Source organism: Leuciscus leuciscus (assembly GCF_965113295.1).
Source record: "Leuciscus leuciscus genome assembly, chromosome: 22".
In the NCBI taxonomy this organism is placed as follows: domain Eukaryota; kingdom Metazoa; phylum Chordata; class Actinopteri; order Cypriniformes; family Leuciscidae; genus Leuciscus; species Leuciscus leuciscus.
Genome location: NC_138746.1, coordinates 26,118,334 through 26,138,450, shown reverse-complemented (window position 1 = coordinate 26,138,450; position 20,117 = coordinate 26,118,334). Strand labels below are relative to the sequence as shown.

The following is a 20,117-nucleotide window of genomic DNA, read 5'->3' as shown; positions in this document are numbered from 1 at the left end:
GATTATCTCTGAAGGCAATCTCCGTGGGCCCCTCACGCCTCACAAACGTCTCCCTCCACCCTTAAAGTGTATGTTGCCGCTATCGCCGCACATCACGATGCAGTTGAGGGTAAGTCGCTGGGAAAGCACGACCAATTGATCGTCAGGTTCCTGAGGGGGGCGAGGAGACTATCTATACCCTCTTTGGATTTGTCTCTGGTCCTTTCGGCACATTTCAGAGACCACCCTTTGAGCCTTAGCAGTCAGCTGAGTTAAAAATGATGTCCTGTAAAACAGTACTCCTGGTTGCATTGGCCTCCATCAAGAGGGTAGGGGACCTGCATGCATTTTCGGTCGATGAATCGTGCCTAGAATTCAGCCCGGCTAACTTTCATGTGATCCTGAGACCCCGGCCCGGGCCCGGGCCCGTGCCCAAGGTTCCTACCACTCCCTTCCGGGACCAGGTGGTGAACCTGCAAGCGCTGCCTTCGGAGGAGGCAGACCCAGCCCTGGCTTTTCTCTGTCCAGTTCACGCTCTGCATCTATACGTGGACAGAACGCAAAGCCTCAGGACCTAAGATCAGCTCTTCGACTCGTTACGGAGGCCAGCAGAAGAGTTTTGCCCTAGCCCTAACCCTAACCCTAACCTGGCTGCTCCAGTCGAGTTCCCCACTTAGGCGAACCCTGTTGAGTACCTCTGCACCCCTTCGGCAGTCAGACGTTGCGGAGCGTCTGACGCCAGACCTAGTGCTCGTATGCTTGTGTAACTTGTGCTAGGCTGGGTTCCATATGTGGCGATCCCTGTGGCAATCCCATATGCGAATTCTTCCACGATCAGCTCCCTGCGTTGAGCCTGTGTCTTTCCCTTGGCAGAGTCCGCTCTGCCATCACTGTTCGGTGTAGCCACCCCCTTCTCAGGCTGGAGCCACCCCAGTGACATTCTGCCATTTTGTACTGCCCCTAACCGGCCATTCCATATGTGAATTCTCCACATGGTACCTCCCTTCGGGCAGGATGTGGCTTTTGCGGCGTCCCTCTCCCCTGGAAAGGCACGCTTTCCCAGTGTTATCCAAGAGTTCCACTGTGCGGGGTATAACAGAACAGCAGTTTGAACTCCCTCTACGCAGCCAGTTGGGGGTCTGACAGTCTTGCCTAGGGCCCTGGATGTGGCAGCAACCGTGGCGTTTTCCATAGGGATCCCAATTACGTCATCACATTGACATTACGTTGAATGTGAGCGACTAATAGGGAACGTCTCCGTTACTAATGTAACCCTCATTCCCTGAAGGAGGGAACGGGAGACGTAACATCCCGTCGCCACCATTGTTGACCACCGCTGTATGGCCATCATGATCTCGGTTCCTCAGCGAAAAACAATCTGTGTGTGCGCCCGCTTCCTGTTTATACCCGCGCTGCAGGGCGGGGCGCGTGACGCGATTCACGCACGCCAACGTTCATTGGCTCGTTCTGCAAACACTCGAAGATGATAGGGCTCCCTGAAGTGATCCCAATTACGTCGTCACGTCGACGTTACGTCTCCTGTTCCCTCCTTTAGGGAACGAGGGTTACAACCGAGACAAAATGCGTTATCACTGTTGGTGAAAAGGGTCCACTGTATGGACCAAAAACTTAAACACTGAGACATTCTTAAAATATCTTATAGTCACAACAATTGGAACGATATGAGGGTGAGTAAATAATGAAAGAATATTCATTTTGGGGTGAATTATCCCTTTAAGCTGGTAGGACCAACTTGTAGCTGATTAGTGGATAAGAACCATCTTGTACAATGTTCTAAATCACAGTTACCATGATACAATGTAATACAGACTTAAAAAGAAAGACTTAAAGTTACTTACACATTAAAGTAACATTTTCTGACAGTGTAATAATAGCCTTTGTGCATATTAAGACAGCAAACTCCATTTAATGGGCTGCAACATCATGTGGGCCAACAGGGATGTGTTAAGAGTCTGCTAAGACCATAAACGTAGTTTAACAGTTCTTCTTTCTGAAGCAAAGCCTTGTCCTTGACAGCTATGTCCTATTTCTCTGAAATCCCTTCACTGCTAGATGACTAAATCTATTTAACCGATTAAATCTTGTTAACTATTTGCAGGGCTTGTTGTAATTGAATTAGGCCTATCAGATCAAGAGAGGGAGCTGCTTCCATATAGTCTGGAATGAGACAATGGCTGTGTCCGAAATCGCATACTCTCTTGAGTAGGTACTTATTTTGAAAAAGTATATAGCTTACTTCACGGCCACTTAAAAGTGTGTGTAGTGTGAATGTAATCCAGACATAGTACAGTACATTCGCCATGCTGTCATTATCATGTGATACCAGTGTCAGTTGTGTCGCTTTACTGCCATTTACAAATCCTCTCATATGGTCTCATGGGATAGTAAAGTGTCAATAAAATACACATTTCAGAATCTCACCAGAAGTAGTAGGCAAGGTCATCCAGTTACTTTTACCTACTTTTTTATAAGTACAGTGATTTCGGACATGCTCTATTTGACACATATTGTTTTTCGTCTACTATACAGTAGGGAAATATGCGATTTTGGATGCAGCCCAAGTCATAAGTGTGTTTAGATGAAAATACTTACTAATTTGATGCAAAGCACCTGCCACAGAATGCAAATGCCAATTAAATTAGACCTGTCCTGATCTCTACTGAGACAGTGGCGCCATCTAGCGGGCGATTTAAAATAACCTGTTGACAGTTTTGATTGAGCATTTAATGTACATCTGCAATCTGCTAGATTTTAGGTAATCTATGCTGCTGGTGTACTCCTGAACGTAGACAAAAATGAGCCATTAGCAGATATATCTACAACGTTTAATTCTAAAGTATTTCTTTTCGGGGAAAACATATTAGAAATGTCCGACATCAGCCAAAACTCGAGCGTGTAAAATGATTGACAGACGAAAAGTGTTTCTGAATGGCTACTAAGGGCGGTCCTCTCTCTACGCTACTCTGACCTTTTCACGTTTGTTTTGTTTTTAAAGAGCCTGAAGAAACAGCTGTGATCAGTGATATGTATTGTGAAATGATTAAGCGATATATTGTGGGAGTGGTAGAGACAGACAATGTAGTATTCCGAAAAACACATTCAAAGTCAGTAATTTGGCAGTTCAAATAATAAAGCGTCGTACAGCTATCAAAATTGCATGGCTTTTAAAAACTCAATAAAAACTAAGAACAAAGTAATCATTCATCGACTGCCAATAATATATCCATTAAAATCTACATAGAGAAGAGGCTAGTCTAAGTTGCTAGGAAACATTAAGCATGTCTACTGGCTATTCTAAAAGTCATATTTCTACGTCACTAAGAATGTAATAAACCGAACCTCCAGCTGTCGGAAAATAGATTTGGCCCTCTCATTTTCTTTGTAGAGGTTTGCCATGCAGCTGACCGTGGTGATTGATTAACTAGGCACAAAATCATCATCCCTGAGAGTTATAGGTGCGCTCATTCATTCCTCCGCTTTGCTGCTGCGTGTGGATTAACTGTCCAGTGCGTGCGCGGCCTTATTATGACGTTTCACTCAAATCCAATCAGCGTGCAGCTGTCGTGTCCTGAAAAAATAAAAATAAAAATAAAAAGATTCTGCATAATTTCTAATTTATTATTCCTGATATCTGTTTTAAATAAGAATGCAATGATGTAAACAAAGACTCGTCAAATTATTAAATTAAATTAAATTCTCCATCAGCATTTACCTACTGAGCCACTAGAATTTGAGATATTTTCTTATTCTTTGAAATTTTACTTTTTAGTTTGTAAAAAATAAGATTCAGATTTTTTTTGTGACTATTCTGAATTAGCTTTTGGCTAAATATTTTATGAATGAATGAGGTATTTATATAGCGCTTTCATATGTACTACTGTACACGCGCTTTACAATCATATCAGGGGATCTCTCCTCAACCACCACCAGTGTGCAGCATCCACTTGGATGATGCGACGGCAGCCACAGTACAACGGCGAGAGGAGAGAGAGTGATAGAGCCAATTCAATGTAAGGGGATTATTAGGAGGTAATGATTGGTAAGGGCAATGGGTGGAATGTGTACGAGAAGTGCCATGGGATTTTTAATGACCACAGAGAGTCAGGACCTCGGTTTTACGTCTCATCCGAAGGACGGTGCTCTCTGACAGTATAGTGTCCCCGTCACTACACTGGGGCTTTAGGACCCACACAGACCACAGGGTGAGCGCCCCCTGCTGGCCTCACTAACACCTCTTCCAGCAGCAACCTGGTTTTCTCAGGAGGTCTCCCATCCAGGTACTAACCAGGCTCAGCCCTGCTTAGCTTCAGTGGGCAACCAGTCTTGGGCTACAGGGTGATATGGCTGCTGACTTTATGCATACATATACGAGCAAATCGAATTTTAAAGTTTTTATTACTAAGGTAAAATTTGGTGTATATTTTTATATAGTGCGTAGTTTTATATAGTTTTTATTCCATCCTACATCCTGTCGTATTGTATTTTTTATTTATTTATTTATTTTACCGTGTCCTCATAAAATAAAACATGTAAAAGCTACCGTGTCCAATCAGAGTTTAGCTGTCGTGTCCATGGGGTGAAAGGCAACTACGGCAAGCAAAAGTAGTCAGAAAGAACGGTGTTGAGTAAACATCAGCAGGACTTCAGTTACTCCACTGTGCCTGAATAAATAGGACGAATATTTACCCGTCAACTGTGATTCATAGCAGGTGAGTAAATTTGCACGTGTGTGTTGTTATATTGCTGTAAGGTGTATTAAGAGAGACGCAGAAAAGCGTTCAGATGACTGGGCAACGTTACTGTATGCAACTGTTGTTTGAGTGTCTAGACTGCTCTTCCTGTAATGTTTCAATATTCATATCTATCTTTTTTTAATTTTCCACGTTTCCGCATATATTCTATTCCGTATTCTGCTAGTAATGAAGTCATTACTTTCCTCCACCATCTGTTTAGATTCCTCATTTTTCAAGTTCATCCATATGTCAGCCACATGAGCCCATTTCTCAGATTTATACTGCTTTTTTATTATAGATATCCTGTTTAATCTTATCATAACGGCTCTTGAAATGTGTGGTCAAATCATTGGTCCTCATTGGTCAAATACTTGTCAGTAAGGGTTGCTCCAGCTTCAGTATGAATGCTGTCATTCTTTTCTTGCATGAACTCTTATTACCTTGTGATTTCAGTGTAATGAGATTGAAAGAGAGGTCTGGGCAGCTCAGATTATGGAGCTGGTTCCTGCTCTGCTCCAGCTGTACTCTGTCTATATGGGCTCATGGAGGACAGCATGGAGAACAAGCTGCTTCAAATCAAGACCCTCCACCAATCATCCGGCTGGACAGGAACATGGTTCAGGATAAAGAGTGAGTAGTTGGTTTTTTTAACTTTAAAACTGCTTTTAGAGCCTATACATGTATCCAAATTTAGTGAAACTGTTCTAGTGAAATGTATTTTTATAGCGTTTGTTGATTTTGATTGGATTCTCTCTGCCAAATGACCTCTGCACCGGAGCAGTCTGTCCTGATCTCTGATTTCAGCGAATAATATGTCAGAATAACAAAGGTCATACTTAATCCATCCACAATAATCATCTTAATGTTATTTTTCTTTACTATTTTAGTAGTAACTAATAAATTATTATTATTATTTTGTAAATTCTAGTTGCATCTTCTGTATTAGAGAGAGAGAGAGAGAGAATAAAAGATGATGCAATTCCAAATACAGTTGATCCGAGAGTAATGTCGCACTGGCAACACACAGGATGAGTAACAGTGTTTTTACCATGTGTCACTATTGCTTTGTCTGAAACAGATCTTTGATATGGACTCACTTTACTTTCACTTCACTGAAAATAATGAATATAAGAATGACAGTTTGACAAACAATGATACATTTATTAATTCATAATTCATTTACACCAAACAGAAACACCATAAGTTATCCTTTGTCAACTATAATTACTGTGGTACCTCAACTCTGTTTGCCACAACCAAGATTTACAAAGCATATGTAATATGCATAAATGCTTCACAGTTGGCAAATGTTTGAACTATGTTACGAGATAAACATCTTTTTGTATTGTCTTTGTTTAAACACTTACATTAAGTAGCCTAATAACTGCCATATAAAACATAAGGAATAAATATAAGTAAAGATGATTAATCACCATGCTGGACTATCCTTGGTTTTTGAGGTGTAGGTTCGTTGTCTTCTGATTTGGGATCAGACTCTGGCTCAAACATGTATTGTTGAATTTCACCGGTTGCCATTTCAACATCGGAAGTTTTCAAAACAATTCCACACGTGTAATGGCGGGACGTTGAAAATTATTTTAATATACAAAACTCATAGCAGTGGTTGTTTATTTCCAAGTCTTGAATGTGACATGCCGATCAAAATGAAGTGTTGGAAAGAGGGTCAAAAACAGGATAGAAAATGGCTTATTAATTTTAAATTAAGATGTTTTTATTTTTTTTATGTAAAAATATTGCTGACATTGTAAGTGGACCTCAGAGAAGATTATAACATTTTACAAAATTGCACTTCATGAGCCCTAAAAAAAAAAAAGAAAAAAAAAAGAAAACAATTTAAATTATTTTAAATTGTAATAATATTGCACAATATAACTGTTTTTATTGTATTTTTTTAAAAATCAGATAAATGCAGCCTTGGTGAGCATTAGAAATAAAGAAATATTGTGGTAAAATAGAAATAGGCCCTTAGTCTTTTTGGCCCTACTCGGGTATATAACAGTATATAAAGGATGTCAGTAGATTTATCTATAGAATGAAAGTTTACCCTATGTATTTTTCTTAATGCATCATATAGATCGTATTGTGAATAATTCATCCGTGCTTATGTTATATTCTTAAAAAGATTTTTTTACCTTGTCATAGCTGGACCATCTGTTAAATGACAGACTTTTCTCTAGTGACAGCAGAACTTCTCCAATAATTTAGTCAAGTCAAACCCGCCCTGCAAACCTCCACTTTTGAGTGTAACAGCCACATCTCAAAATCCAAGCAACAACCAATGCACAGAACCAAGTTTTTTTTTTTTTTTTTTTTTTGGGGGGGGATAATCAATTTCCCTTGGATATACAACACAATACGAAAGAAAATATGTGTTGCAACTTTAGTTTTATCGTGACTTTGATCAACCAAAGGTTACAGTTATCTACTGATGCTGATCATCTTAAATTGGCCAAATACCAATCCACCTCTGGCTAATATTATTCCGTCTGTAATCTAACCTTTCTTCTGTTCTGCTGTAGCCACATCATGGAGCATTTAGAAGGGGTGATTGAAAAGCCGGAGTCGGACATGACACCTCAAGAGCTGCAGCTTCACTATTTCAAGATGCACGACTATGATGGCAACAATTTGCTGGATGGACTTGAACTTGCCACTGCCATTACTCATGTGCATAGAGAGGTGTGTGCTCTAATTTTGAGCTTGACTTTATGCTGTGTACACTACCGGTTCAAAGTTTGGACACAACCTACTTGGAGCTGCACGATTAATTGTTTAAAGATTGCGATAACGATTCAAACACCCACACAATCTTATTCCTAAATGACAATGATTTGGTTATGTCTATTAAACCTTTGACTAAATCATACTGGAACATTCAAATCTGCGTTGCCACTGACCCAGAGAGAGAAATTGAGATGTATAGGTATAATACAGCTTCACAAACAGTCTTTTCAACTACATAGTATCGTTATTTCTGATTTAAAATAATTCAGATTATCACAGAAGTACTGGGATAAAAGTTTATAGTTCAGTCTACAGTAGTGATCAAAATAGAGCAGATCCCCTTTTGAAAGTAGCTTGACGCTTCAAATAACTATTATATATCGACTAGGTGGTGACAAGTGCCTGTTAAAAAATGTATTTGTCATCGAATCATTGATTCAAGAGATTTTGTTCAAAAATGCAGATTCATCAGTAATGAAACAAGTGAAGTCGTTGAATCATTAGCACTATTCGGACAGGATTAGTTTTACAAGGGTACATGGAGTAATGTATTTTTACCACAGGACGTCTGTAATAATTTTGGCCAATTCTCACGGGATAAGATATCACAGTAAAACCAGAAGAAGTGGGAGGAGTAACTCAATTATCGCATCACCGTCACCCTCCTGTCGTCATGTGTGTATTACGTTGCTTCCTGATATCAATGTGCGCAAGCACTTAAAAACTATATTTCTATATATAAAACAGTTAATTTCGGTCGAACGATGTATTCATTAAATTAAAGATTGGATTGTGTAGGTAATAGGCCCTTACCTAACTCTAAAAGATGTTTTGTGCCTCTAACAAGTGCTTTCGACCTTCTTTCTGATCTGAATGGAATGTGGAAAACAGTGAGTTTTGCCACAGACTTGTCCCACCGCCTAGAACACAACTAAATGTTTTTTCAAGCGCCTCCATACTTTTAAACACGGAATGTGTTTTTATGGAATATTTACATACATATTTACAGTGGGTCTATTCACAGGGGATCAGTTTTACCTGAGGTAATTTTTCCAGACCTTTTTCCAGAAGGTTAAAGTCGCTGTAATCTTTACTGACATTATCAAAATCACTGAGAAGCTCTGGTAATAATTGCTTTACCCCACCTCTCCATGTTAGACCTATCCTGCCCGAATAGGGCTATTGATTCAAAAGATTTGTTTAAAAAACTGATCGATCCAGTAATGAATCAAGTGAAGTATTTATGATTGAATCATTCATTCAAACGAATTTAAAAAAAAAAAATTAATTCTAATTCATTAAACATATTTTTAAATAGACTGCAGCTATTCATATTTTGTCAGAACTTCTAGTAAATTGTTATTTTTATGTAGTTGTCTGTTAGAATCATGGAAGAATCGTGATCAATTTGAAACAAATTTTTTTTTTATTTTTTTTTTTATTCAGAATTGTGCAGCTCTAAACCCACTCTTTTTTTTCATTTTTTATTCTATTTAAAAAAATATTATTATTAATTTATAATGACACGTATAAATGTTTTACATTTTTATGGGATTTAGTTTTAATTGAATTTTATAATCTTTCCCTCAGTACAATTGTATCAGCCTCTCCTTCTATCGTTTGTCATGTTTTATTCATTCCATTCAATTATAATTAGTATTGTCACTTGGCTTTGGTTTCCAGGAAAGAGGAGATGATAGCCAGCCAATGAAGGAAGAGGATCTCATCAATCTCATTGATGACGTCCTCCGAGACGATGACAAAAACAACGATGGCTACATTGACTATGCAGAGTTTGCGAGGTCTCTGGAGTAAAAGACGACGGGAACAACCGTGGCCTTACTGTGAATGCAGATTACCTCTGATGTACAAATCTCCAGCACATTCCTTAATGCGTGTCTGCGATTTCACAGGCACAGTATATTCATGCTTTAGTATAACCAGTATAAAATATGTCGTACAATGAAATCGTGAGGGGCATGTAGTGACACGAGATGTTTTGTATTTATACCATCTGTGTAACATTAATTCATTGTTGCACTCACATCTGCATCTCTTATCAGAATGGGCCCTTGATGTATAAACTGCCAAATTTAGTAGCTGTAAACAAGCATAAATTGTTATTATTGAATAAATACTTTGTAGTGACATTCTCCTGCAAAGCTGATGGTTAAATGAAGCTAAAGTGGGATGTGATCGCTGCTCTGCTGAAGAATGATGGCAAACATGCACTCTTTCTGCCTTAAAGGGATTATCACTGTTACTGTCATTATAAAAATACACATTGAAAACGATCTGAAAGGACAGAACTTTCACATGTTGAGCACAGAACATCTAACTATGTAGATTTGGGTTTGCCTAGATTTACATTGAAATGTGCAAAATGCTTGTTCGGACCTGGATGAATCCCGCTGTAGAGCTAATGCTACTTTGGTTGGATTTAACAGCTACCATCTATTTGATGAAGTTATCCATTTCTAGAACAGAAATAGAACTTATGTCCACTAAAACATCATGGTGAACTGATTTTCAGCTTGCTATAGAGTCTGAATTTACACAAAATGCCATATGGGTCAATGACATGATGCTGTTTTTGTTAGGATCTATTAAGTTATTCAGAAAAACAATTAAAATGCAATTCATCCATATACTAGTGACTTTAATGCACTTATTCCATAATGAACAATCATTATGATTTTGATTTTTTTTTTTGGCATAAATGTAAAAAAAAAAAAGAAGCTTGGGTGATGCAATTACCATAATGAAGAAGAACGCCTTATTATTAAAATAATGAAATTATTGAGAAGAAACCTTTAAGTATTTTGGTATACTATTGTTATTGCCTAGAAAAACATACTTCTTACAAAACTGTTTATTATTATTTGACAAAAAAATATTCTGCCAAATCAGTTGTTTGGTCCAACCAAAATGCAGAAGTTTTTCCCCCTTGAAATTACAGTAGGATAAATGTTTGTAACCAGCAAAAAAGAGCACATTTCTAAGACCTTGGCACATATGTTTTCAACAAAATATTTCAAAGATTGTCATTGACCCATGTCTGTTTATTTTACATACTGTACATAAAATGGCAAGAAGAACAGCATTTGACATAAACCATGTGTAATTTATTTCTACCAAATCTGTAAATCGTTATTGATGAATTGACTGAATAGAAATGTCATTTAAAAGCTCATAGGGTCTATTGTACATTTCAAATGAGATGAGAATGACATGTTCATAATGATCCTTATTTAAAGTCTACAGTGTAAACAGAACCTAGTTTAATTGTCACAGTTTAGTATTGTTAAAGGAAATCAATATAAATGTAGTTATTTTTGTCTAGGGAGATATAGCAATAATTGAGAGAAAATATGTTACGTGTGATTGCAAATATAATAAAGACAGAAAATGTCGATCTTGCTTTGTCATTGAAAAAAAACTTTATTTGTTCTTATACAAAAGGAAAGACAGACGAGTGGTAACACTTTATTTTGATGGTCCCTTTTGAACATTCTGTTGACTATAAGTAACTTTGCAACTACAAGTCAGCTAACTCTCATTAGAAAATTAGTAGTCTGTCTGCTTTATATCTGCTAACTCTTTATTGTGATGCTCCTCCGACAGACATTCTCCTGACTATAAGTAACTTTGCAATTACATGTCAACTTATTCTAACCCTACCAGTCTACTAATACTCTACTAACACTCTATTGAGAGATAGTAGACATGTAGGTTCAGTGTTACTTACTCAACAGAATGTGTTGAAGGGACCATCAAAATAAGTGAAACCAAAAGAGTTTACGACGACTCAGTCACCCAGCAGCACTTCCTCTAGTTCCAGTGACTAGTGGTTTCCAGTGCCGACACAGAGGCCAGTGAGAGCACTGAAGTAGCGGATGGTCCGATGTTGCGCAGCTGATTGTACCAGTCGTCTGGCTGTCTGCTGGCTTGTGATGGAGCAGTTTCGGAGGGGCAGGAGAAATGACTGCTGGAGGACGGATGGGGTGGGAAGCCTCCAGGGGGCAGCACTGAAGGGAATCGGGGGATGTGTGGCAGGGAATGGGGGCACTGGTACTGCCGCCCCATGGCAGAGGAAGACACACACATACTGCTAAAGAGAGAACCTCGCCCTGGCATTATGCCCACCGGCAGCACTTTCTGGGTGATACGATCCTGCTTCCGCTGCTTGGCACGACGGTTCTGGAACCATACCTGCAGCAGAAAGTGAAAAGCAGGCAGGTTTAGCTCAGAGTCATCTAGAGTAATCAGACCAGGGAGTCGAGGTTTGGCTGGGTAACATTGCAAATTAGCTGAAGATTGCCATTCGAAAGATAATTTTCTTTAGCAGCATTTAAATCACTAACATGTCATTATATTAAAATTATGGAAGCTTGTTTCAGCCACAGAATAAAACATTTAAAAAGATAATTGCGACTTTTTATCTCACAGTTGGGGGTTTCCATCTCGCAATTCTGACTTGCGAGATATAAAGTCAGAATTGCGAGATATAAAGTCAGAATTGCGTGATACAAAGTCGCAATTGCGTGCTATAAAGTCAGAATTGTGAGATATAAACTCACAATTCTGACTGACTTTTTTGCTCGCAATTACGAGTTTATCTCTCTCTTTTTATTTTATTTTATTCTGTGTCAGACACAAGCTTCCATATAATAGATATGGCCAAGAACTGCATCAATACAATAATCCAGACATTTCCTAACCAGGTGTGATGCAATAAGTTTACAGCGATAAGTGATTTGTCTGTCCACAGTGTGTGCAACATGGCACAATTAACAGGGGCCGGATTTATATCTAAGAATAAAAATCTCTGTAACGGCTATTTTCTTCAAATTTTCTAACATAAGTCGACATGAAATGGAAAGTTGCAATCGTCTGTTCTTCCCATAGACTGTAAAAAATAGGTTCTTCCCTATTGTACCGTATATTAGAATGGCTTCTCAAACAATAAAAAATGTGGGGTTGTACCTGATTTTGTCCATTTGGGAATGGGGATTGGATTGTTGGATAGTGGTTTGCTAATGCTATGATCTCATGTGAGTGACAGGTTGTCTAGCCCTCGCGCCAGTAAACACTTCATCAGACAAAGAAGAGTAGAGAGATGTCGTTGCAAGTGGAAGGGGAAGTTATTTTGTTTAAAGATTTTGATCCAAATAGTTTTAATCCAAAAAATTATGAATACTCAATTTAACACATTTAAACTCAAACAACATGGAACAATGAGCAAACAGAACTCAGGGTGCAATTTTATAATTAACAAGAACTGAAACAGATGTAGGGGTAAATAATCTAACGATCAGGAACACAGGCAAATAGAAACAGAGCAAACAAAACCAAAACAGAATGAAACCGTTTTTATTACAAGGGCACTTAAAAAAAAAAAAAAAACACTGTAATATTTCATTAAAAATACCTGTCTATATTTCAAGGTGACTTCAAGAATAAAGTTAAGAATATTGTGTATTCCAAAAAAATCACTTAAGAATGTTAATTTGTCTTAGGATTGTTCTAAAGACAAAACTTTAGAATAATTTGAATTCCTGAAAAGAATGTTCTTTAAAAAAAAAATCATTGTAAATAACCTCTTAAAATTTGTACCTCCAAAAATGTATGTTTAATGCGTTTTGTGGGTTGTTTAAATAATGAAACATTACAACACAATATATATTCCAAGGGATTTGCACAAGTAGCCTACTTATTTACACCAATGATTGATAATGTAAACAATGATCTGTTATTATTATGAGTAAAGTGGCGTATTGCTAAATTTGGAATTTAGTAACAACTCTACAAAATCAACTTAAATAGGATTTGTGTTTTTTACATTATAATTCCAACATCATTTTCAGCAGATTTCAGCACCATTTAACTATTTAAAACACAGTGTATTAAAAATGTGATATTGAGTAAAACCAATTCCAAAGTAATTTCTTCTTAAGAGAGAAATAAGATGTTCTTAAAGGGGTGGTTGATTGTGATTTCACTTTTTTCATTTTAAATAGTGTGTAATGTTGCTGTTGGTGCATGAACAATATCTGCAAAGTTGCTGCGCTGAAAGTTCAACGTAAGCAGAGATATCGTCTTTTAAAAATCAGGAAGTTTAATGCCTACAAAAACGACTCGAATGGGACTACAACGAGATACTTCCCGGGTTTTATACGTAACTAACCCATGCCAAAAAGGGGGCATGGCCATATTTCTGCGGCTTTGTCGAAGAGGAAGAGTTCTAGTGAAGAGCTGTAGCCATGCCGTCGAAAGTGTGTTATTTTCTCTCAGCTGCCAGGTCTTCTGTGTTCGGGCTTCATACGGATGTTGTAGTTCGTCAACAATGGCTAAAATTTATGTTTGATTATGTTCCTGAAAATTTCAATCGTAATAGCTCTCTGTGCTGCGCATTTTACGGAAGACAGCTTCCAGAATCTCCACGAATTAAATGCCGGATTCAACAAGAAACTGTTAAAATATGAAGCAGTTCCAACTTTAAAACCAGAGGCAGCAGTTGTTGGGCCACAACCTGTAAGTAAGACTTAATAATGTTTGCATGTATAATTTCATACGTAATGTTTTAGTTTTATCAAGGACGTAAACAAATGCCAGCGCTGGCTTTAGTAGCCACTTACACGTACAAACGCGTACAAACATTTTGGACCTGAATGTGTAATTATGTACTAATTTTGTAAATGTATTTTCCATGTATATTTTATGACGTAATTTTTCGATTTGATCAAGAACGTAAACCAATGCCAACGCTGTTTGTTTATAGCCAGTTAGTTCGATGCTATTTTGTGTGTATAAGAATAACGTGTATAAAGTTCAAAAAATTATATGTAATCGCAACAGCCAACTTCAGCTGCTGAAGTTAAAACAATAACTTTAAAAAACGGTATTACTCAGTCATTTATTCAGTTATATGAAATGTTTAATCAGGAGAAAACCGTATCTCAAAAGCTAACAAGCAGCAGTAGCATTTTCAAGTAACAGCGTATCGAAATTCTTATAAAATAATAGTAGATTAGAATAGAATAGAATAGAATAGAATAGAATAGAATAGAATAGAATAATAATAATAAAAAATTTACCATTCAGAAACGTTTTGTAAGAGCCGTGTTTGCGGAGGTTGCTTGACTCTCTTCATTGCCGCTTTCTGGGTCTGATTCTGGCTCAAACTGATACGGCAGTATTGACACCATTATTTACATTGGACCGGAGCACATGCAAGTTTCGCCCGTAAAGGAAATGGGCGTGAAGTTTCCGGACAACATGCACTACGCAGTTTAGCCAATTACAACACACCGGCCCAACTAACCAATCTGAGCCCATTGCCTGTTTCTGAGGGAGTGGTTTCATAGAATCAGGAAGTCAACCGGTCGTTCAAATGACAGAGGAGAAAGCGGCTTACAATAAAGGTGAAATTTATGAAAAATAAGACTTTAAAAAAACAAAAAAACCCGAAGACATGTTATATTGCACCCCATAAACACAATCATGCAAAGAAAAAAAGCAGTAAACCACCCCTTTAAGAAAATATTTTTGTTTAATGTATAAGAGTTGGAACTTTCTTGCGAACTTTTTTGAATTATTCTTAAGAAATATCTTCTTTCTTAAAGGGATAGTTCACCCAAAAATGAAAATTCTGTCGTCATTTACTCACCGTCCTCTTCTGAACACAAATGAAGAAATCTGAGAGCATTCTGCCCCTTCGTTGACAGCTACGCAACTACCACATTGACGCTTATAAAAAGTTCATAAAGAGATCGTAAAAGTAATCTATATGAATTGAGCAGTGTTGTCCAAAATTTTCTCAAGAGACTTAAATGCTTTATATGATGAACATATTTAATTCACGATTCACATAAGCTTTTATTCACATATAAACATTGATCAGCGAGCATAAACAGAAGCTCAACCGAACTTGCTTGACACACAAGAATGAACTTCACTGGTTCTTGCTGAAGCTCAAACGTGCTGCGTAACATGAGAATGATCCTCATTGGTTCTTGCTGAAGCTCAAACGTGCTGCGTAACACGAGAATGAACCTCATTGGTTCTTGTGGAAGCTCAAACGTGCTGCGTAACACAAGAATGAACCTCATTGGTTCTTGCTGAAGCTCAAACGTGCTGCGTAACACAATAATGAACCTCATTGGTTCTTGCTGGAACTCAAACGTGCTGTGTAACACGAGAATGAACCTCATTGCTTCTTGCGGAAGCTCAACTCAAACATGCTGCGTAACACGAGAATGAAACTCATTGGTTCTTGCTGGAACTCAAACGTGCTGCGTAACACGAGAATGAACCTCATTGCTTCTTGCGGAAGCTCAACTCAAACATGCTGCGTAACACAAGAATGAAACTCATTGGTTCTTGCTGGAACTCAAACATGCTGCGTAACACGAGAATGAAACTCATTGGTTCTTGCTGAAGCTCAAACGTGCTGCGTAACACGAGAATGAAACTCATTGGTTCTTGCTGAAGCTCAAACGTGCTGCGTAACACGAGAATGAACCTCATTGGTTCTTGTGGAACCTCAAACGTGCTGCGTAACACGAGAATGAACCTCATTGGTTCTTGGGGAAGCTCAAACGTGCTGCGTAACACGAGAATGATCCTCATTGGTTCTTGCGGAAGCTCAAACGTGCTGCGTAACACGAGAATGAACCTCATTGGTTCTTGCTGAAGCTCAAACGTGCTGCGTAACACAATAATGAACATCATTGGTTCTTGCTGGAACTCAAACGTGCTGCGTAACACGAGAATGAACCTCATTGCTTCTTGCAGAAGCTCAATTCAAACATGCTGCGTAACACGAGAATGAAACTCATTGGTTCTTGCTGAAGCTCAAACGTGCTGCGTAACACGAGAATGAACCTCATTGGTTCTTGTGGAAGCTCAAACGTGCTGCGTAACACGAGAATGAACCTCATTGGTTCTTGTGGAAGCTCAAACGTGCTGCGTAACACGAGAATGAACCTCATTGGTTCTTGCTGAAGCTCAAACGTGCTGTGTAACACGAGAATGAACCTCATTGCTTCTTGCTGAAGCTCAACTCAAACATGCTGCGTAACACGAGAATGAATGATGTCAAGCGAACATGCTTGAGCTTCTCATCAGCGAACTGATGTGTGAGTTGATGAATGTTCATTATGTGAATAAAAGTCTAAATTCAATCTGTTCATAAAGTGATCCTAAGAGAAAATTCGGACTAAACCGCTCAATTCATATGGATTAGTTTTACGATCTCTTTATTAACTTTTTGAAGCATCAAAGTGGTAGTTTTGTGGACTGTCAGTGTCTTACGGGTTTGGAACGACATGAAGGTGAGTGAGTAATGACAGAATTTTTATTTTTGGGTGAACTATGTCTTGAAGAAGATTTCCGTGAATCTGGCCTCAGAATTTTAAACAAATGCGACGAGCATTATGAAGCAGTTGAGAAACCAAACTGTCACTCAATGCTATCACAGCTAGTTTTCTATCCACATATTTTGCTGTGCCACTCTAAATCACTATTAGTGTGAACATAAAACTAGGAACATTTATTTCAGTTACATGTAACTACAGTATATCTGTTCAGTTATCATAGCAAATAGGTCAGTTACCTGTATGCGAGCCTCGTTGAGTTTGGTAGCTCTCGCGAGCTCCTCTCTAAAATAGATATCAGGATAGTGGTTCTGTCTGAAAGCTAACTCCAGCTGTTCCAGCTGCTCACTGCTGAAAGTAGTTCGGTGTCTCCTGCGGGACGGTGAAGGGTACGGTCTTGCTCGTCCTCCGCCACCCCTGGTGCTCTCAGATGTCCCAGAATCTTCTCTTGGGTGATTTTGAACATCTGCATCCAATAAGGTGAAATTCAAGGAGGTGAAATCATTATGAGTAGACTTCTTTGTCACTCCTAAAGATTTCTAAGATTTTAAAGACTTTGTAACTTCCAAAAAGAAAGAGTCTTGACTCAGGTCTCTCTCTCTGGTTACAAGCAATTTCCTATTGACAGTGAGAGTTCATCAACCACTGACACATCTGAGATGTTGGATTTGCAGGTACTCTTCTCTCAAATGATGTTCACTGAAGACGGAGGATTTAAGAGCTTCAATGCTTCTAAACAAACGTCCAGGAACTCAAAAGACAGAAGGCTTTGCCACCTAAACTCAATATCGTGAGAGAGCGGCATGCCAGAACCCTGAGGATTACGCTCAGCTTAAGCAAACAATGGCCGAAAAAGTGACTAATTTGTCAAATTGTGGGACTCTTGGTTTTCAGGGGCTATTCACTTTAGTGTGGAGGGTTGGAAATGGTAGGATGTTTGAGCGTCCTAGTGTACCAAATGGGTTATGAAAATACAGCTCCAAAAAAGTGACTGAAACATGGGATCTCGAGTCTGAGACGACAGATGAAAACACTTTTTCTAATTGAATATAATATTTTCAATGCAGCTTATATTTTCAGCATTAACATTTAAAAAACATTTTATTATATATATATAAAAACTGCATCTGAATTACAATTGTTCAAATGACGGTTTTCTTTAATGACAATATGACAAAAATATATTAGGAAATTCATGCTAGCTTTTATTAAATGTACAGCCACCTTGGGAGTGAAAATAAAATAAAAACCTCAAGACTAAACACAATACAGCAATGCTGGCTTACATATTAATGTAAATTATTGTTTTAATTTTGATATTATCCTTACAATCAAATAAAAAACACTTTGAACACTTGCTGTTCTATTTTCTCTTTTACTTTTATATGTGCTCTAGCTCAGTTTACTCTTGAAATTGCTATTGCAGTATGATAAATTGCTTCTAAATAAATTCTTTATTTGTAAGTTGCATTAGATAAAAGCATCAACTAAAAGACTAAATTGTAAATATTCTTCATATCTCGATCATGTATAACGCTAAATTATTTCTGTAGGCCTATTAAATGTAATATTCTTACCTGCGCTTGAGCTAACTGTGACCTCAGAGTAATTTTCAGAGAACTGTTGCTGAGGTTTGTCTGTGTCCATTTCAAACTCTCTCTGGGCTGCAGGCAGGATTGAGGTTTGACCCCCGTCCTAACCGAGCCATGCTTTTTCACTGCAATCTAATGTGACATCACAGAGCAGTCACACCTCTCACCTAGCCATACATGATGAAGCCCACAGTAACCTGTTACTGTCAGTGTCAATTGTAAAATAAAACTAATTAATGTAGTACTCTGGTGACATAATAATGACAAGCATGTGTGAGTAAAAATGTTCCTAAATCTGGATCGTATAGGTGCAGTGACATTTTGGATAATAATATGTCTTGGAATTCTGAGATGAAATTGTAATGGACTATTTTAACCACCAGGGGGAGAGTAAACAAAAGAAAAAGATGCAAGAGGGAAAGAAAAACAAGCTAACCAGTGTTTCATTTATACAATAAATATTCAATAACATTTGGGATCTGGGAGCATGGCATAATTAGATTACTTAATGTAAAAAATGTTTGAACATTATGTTATGCTACCACCTTGTATAGCCAGAATTTAATTGAATTTTTATTCAAAATAAAAGTTTTGTCTACTTTGTTTGTAGCTTATTCAAATTAAGCCCATCCCACTTAAACAGGAAGCGTCTTTTCATTTTGTTTTTACATGCCACTTAGGGTTTATCTAAAATAGTTATTAAACCGAATTTGCATATCAGACTATGATGTGAGCCATGTTGGCATTGCCATGTGACCTACTTTACAACAACAGCCAAACCACTGATATGAATACGACAACTTCTTTATTTTGGCATATATCAAAATATCATGAAAAACGTAGCGAGAAAATTTATTTTACATGCTTTGACAAATTGGTGGTTGATTTGAACAAAACAAATGATTTGATTTGAATTTTTTTTTTTTTTTTTTAAGAAGGCTAAGCATGATCAACTCCTAAACCTTAAAGTCAATGGGTTGCAAATTGTCCACCATAGTTATGAATTACCATGAGAGTGTGTGGCAAAATATATATATTTTTTCTTTTTTATCAAACAGTTAATATGTCTATTTGTTGAAGAAATTAATTGGCTCTGCAAGACCATACTGAAGAGCACTGACAGAAAGGATAAAAGTCACTCAGGCCTTCTAGTCAGAGACATGGCAAGTATGAACTTCATCTTTGCCAAGGTTGGTGACTTAGTGTTCCTGAGGGAGTTTACAGTCAACCAGACCCAGATTGCCAGGATCTGCCAGTTCTTTTCTGCAGTCGAAAAATGGTTTATTCAAGAAGAAAGGAAAGCGAGTTGGGTTCACATGTTATTCACTCACCTCAACAAAAAAAAACTCAGAGTAGCTTTTGCTCTGAGGTAACTGGACCTGGAGAATCGCAGGGACTAGCCAAACTCTGCAGACCCCCACAACGCTGTGACCAGCCTGCTCCCGTTCCCAAGACCTTTGGGAATTTCCAAAAGTCTGAGGAATTCTGACTTAAACTAGACCTAGTACAGAACTGGGAAGAGGTTCTGCCTGTGAGGCCCACAGTTTAACCACGGCCATACACTCACATGCACAGACTTGCACTCATACACAAATATACATGCGCATGCAAAATTTTATTGATGCTCAGAGTATAGTCAACTCTCCTCCCAAGTTGCTGGGACTGAACTA

General features: G+C 38.1%; 3 protein-coding genes across 3 annotated transcripts in view; 1 reads left to right on the top strand and 2 right to left on the bottom strand.

Annotated features, from left to right (window-relative positions):
* ttc7a (tetratricopeptide repeat domain 7A) overlaps positions 1 to 3,411 on the bottom strand; it is a 67,294-nt gene extending 63,883 nt beyond the window's left edge. The window contains exon 1 of the mRNA XM_082154442.1: positions 3,340 to 3,411. Coding sequence (XP_082010568.1) covers positions 3,340 to 3,396 — 57 coding nt within the window. The 5' untranslated portion in view covers positions 3,397 to 3,411. The remainder of the gene's footprint in view (positions 1 to 3,339) is intronic.
* Positions 3,412 to 4,568: 1,157 nt separating this feature from the next.
* Positions 4,569 to 10,891, top strand: mcfd2 (multiple coagulation factor deficiency 2, ER cargo receptor complex subunit). The gene is made up of 4 exons (XM_082153559.1): positions 4,569 to 4,709; positions 5,187 to 5,363; positions 7,274 to 7,433; positions 9,162 to 10,891. The coding sequence occupies exons 2-4, from the start codon at positions 5,191 to 5,193 to the stop codon at positions 9,291 to 9,293; spliced, it is 465 nt and encodes a 154-aa protein (XP_082009685.1). The 5' UTR covers positions 4,569 to 4,709; positions 5,187 to 5,190; the 3' UTR covers positions 9,294 to 10,891.
* A 264-nt stretch (positions 10,892 to 11,155) lies between these two features.
* Positions 11,156 to 18,587, bottom strand: prop1 (PROP paired-like homeobox 1). Its single transcript, XM_082154559.1, has 3 exons — positions 18,433 to 18,587; positions 17,095 to 17,321; positions 11,156 to 11,690 (listed from the first exon to the last, which is right to left on the bottom strand). The coding sequence occupies exons 1-3, from the start codon at positions 18,500 to 18,502 to the stop codon at positions 11,310 to 11,312; spliced, it is 678 nt and encodes a 225-aa protein (XP_082010685.1). The 5' UTR covers positions 18,503 to 18,587; the 3' UTR covers positions 11,156 to 11,309.
* Positions 18,588 to 20,117: the final 1,530 nt, after the last annotated feature.

Coding starts and splice junctions, on each gene's coding strand:
- mcfd2 (XM_082153559.1), top strand. CDS start 5,191: ATGAGATTGAAAGAGAGGTCTGGGCAGCTCAGATTATGGAGCTGGTTC. Junction 5,364..7,273: donor AACATGGTTCAGGATAAAGA/GTGAGTAGTTGG, acceptor GTTCTGCTGTAG/CCACATCATGGAGCATTTAG. Junction 7,434..9,161: donor TTACTCATGTGCATAGAGAG/GTGTGTGCTCTA, acceptor TTTGGTTTCCAG/GAAAGAGGAGATGATAGCCA.
- prop1 (XM_082154559.1), bottom strand. CDS start 18,502: ATGGACACAGACAAACCTCAGCAACAGTTCTCTGAAAATTACTCTGAG. Junction 17,322..18,432: donor CACAGTTAGCTCAAGCGCAG/GTAAGAATATTA, acceptor TATTGGATGCAG/ATGTTCAAAATCACCCAAGA. Junction 11,691..17,094: donor TCAACGAGGCTCGCATACAG/GTAACTGACCTA, acceptor TTTCTGCTGCAG/GTATGGTTCCAGAACCGTCG.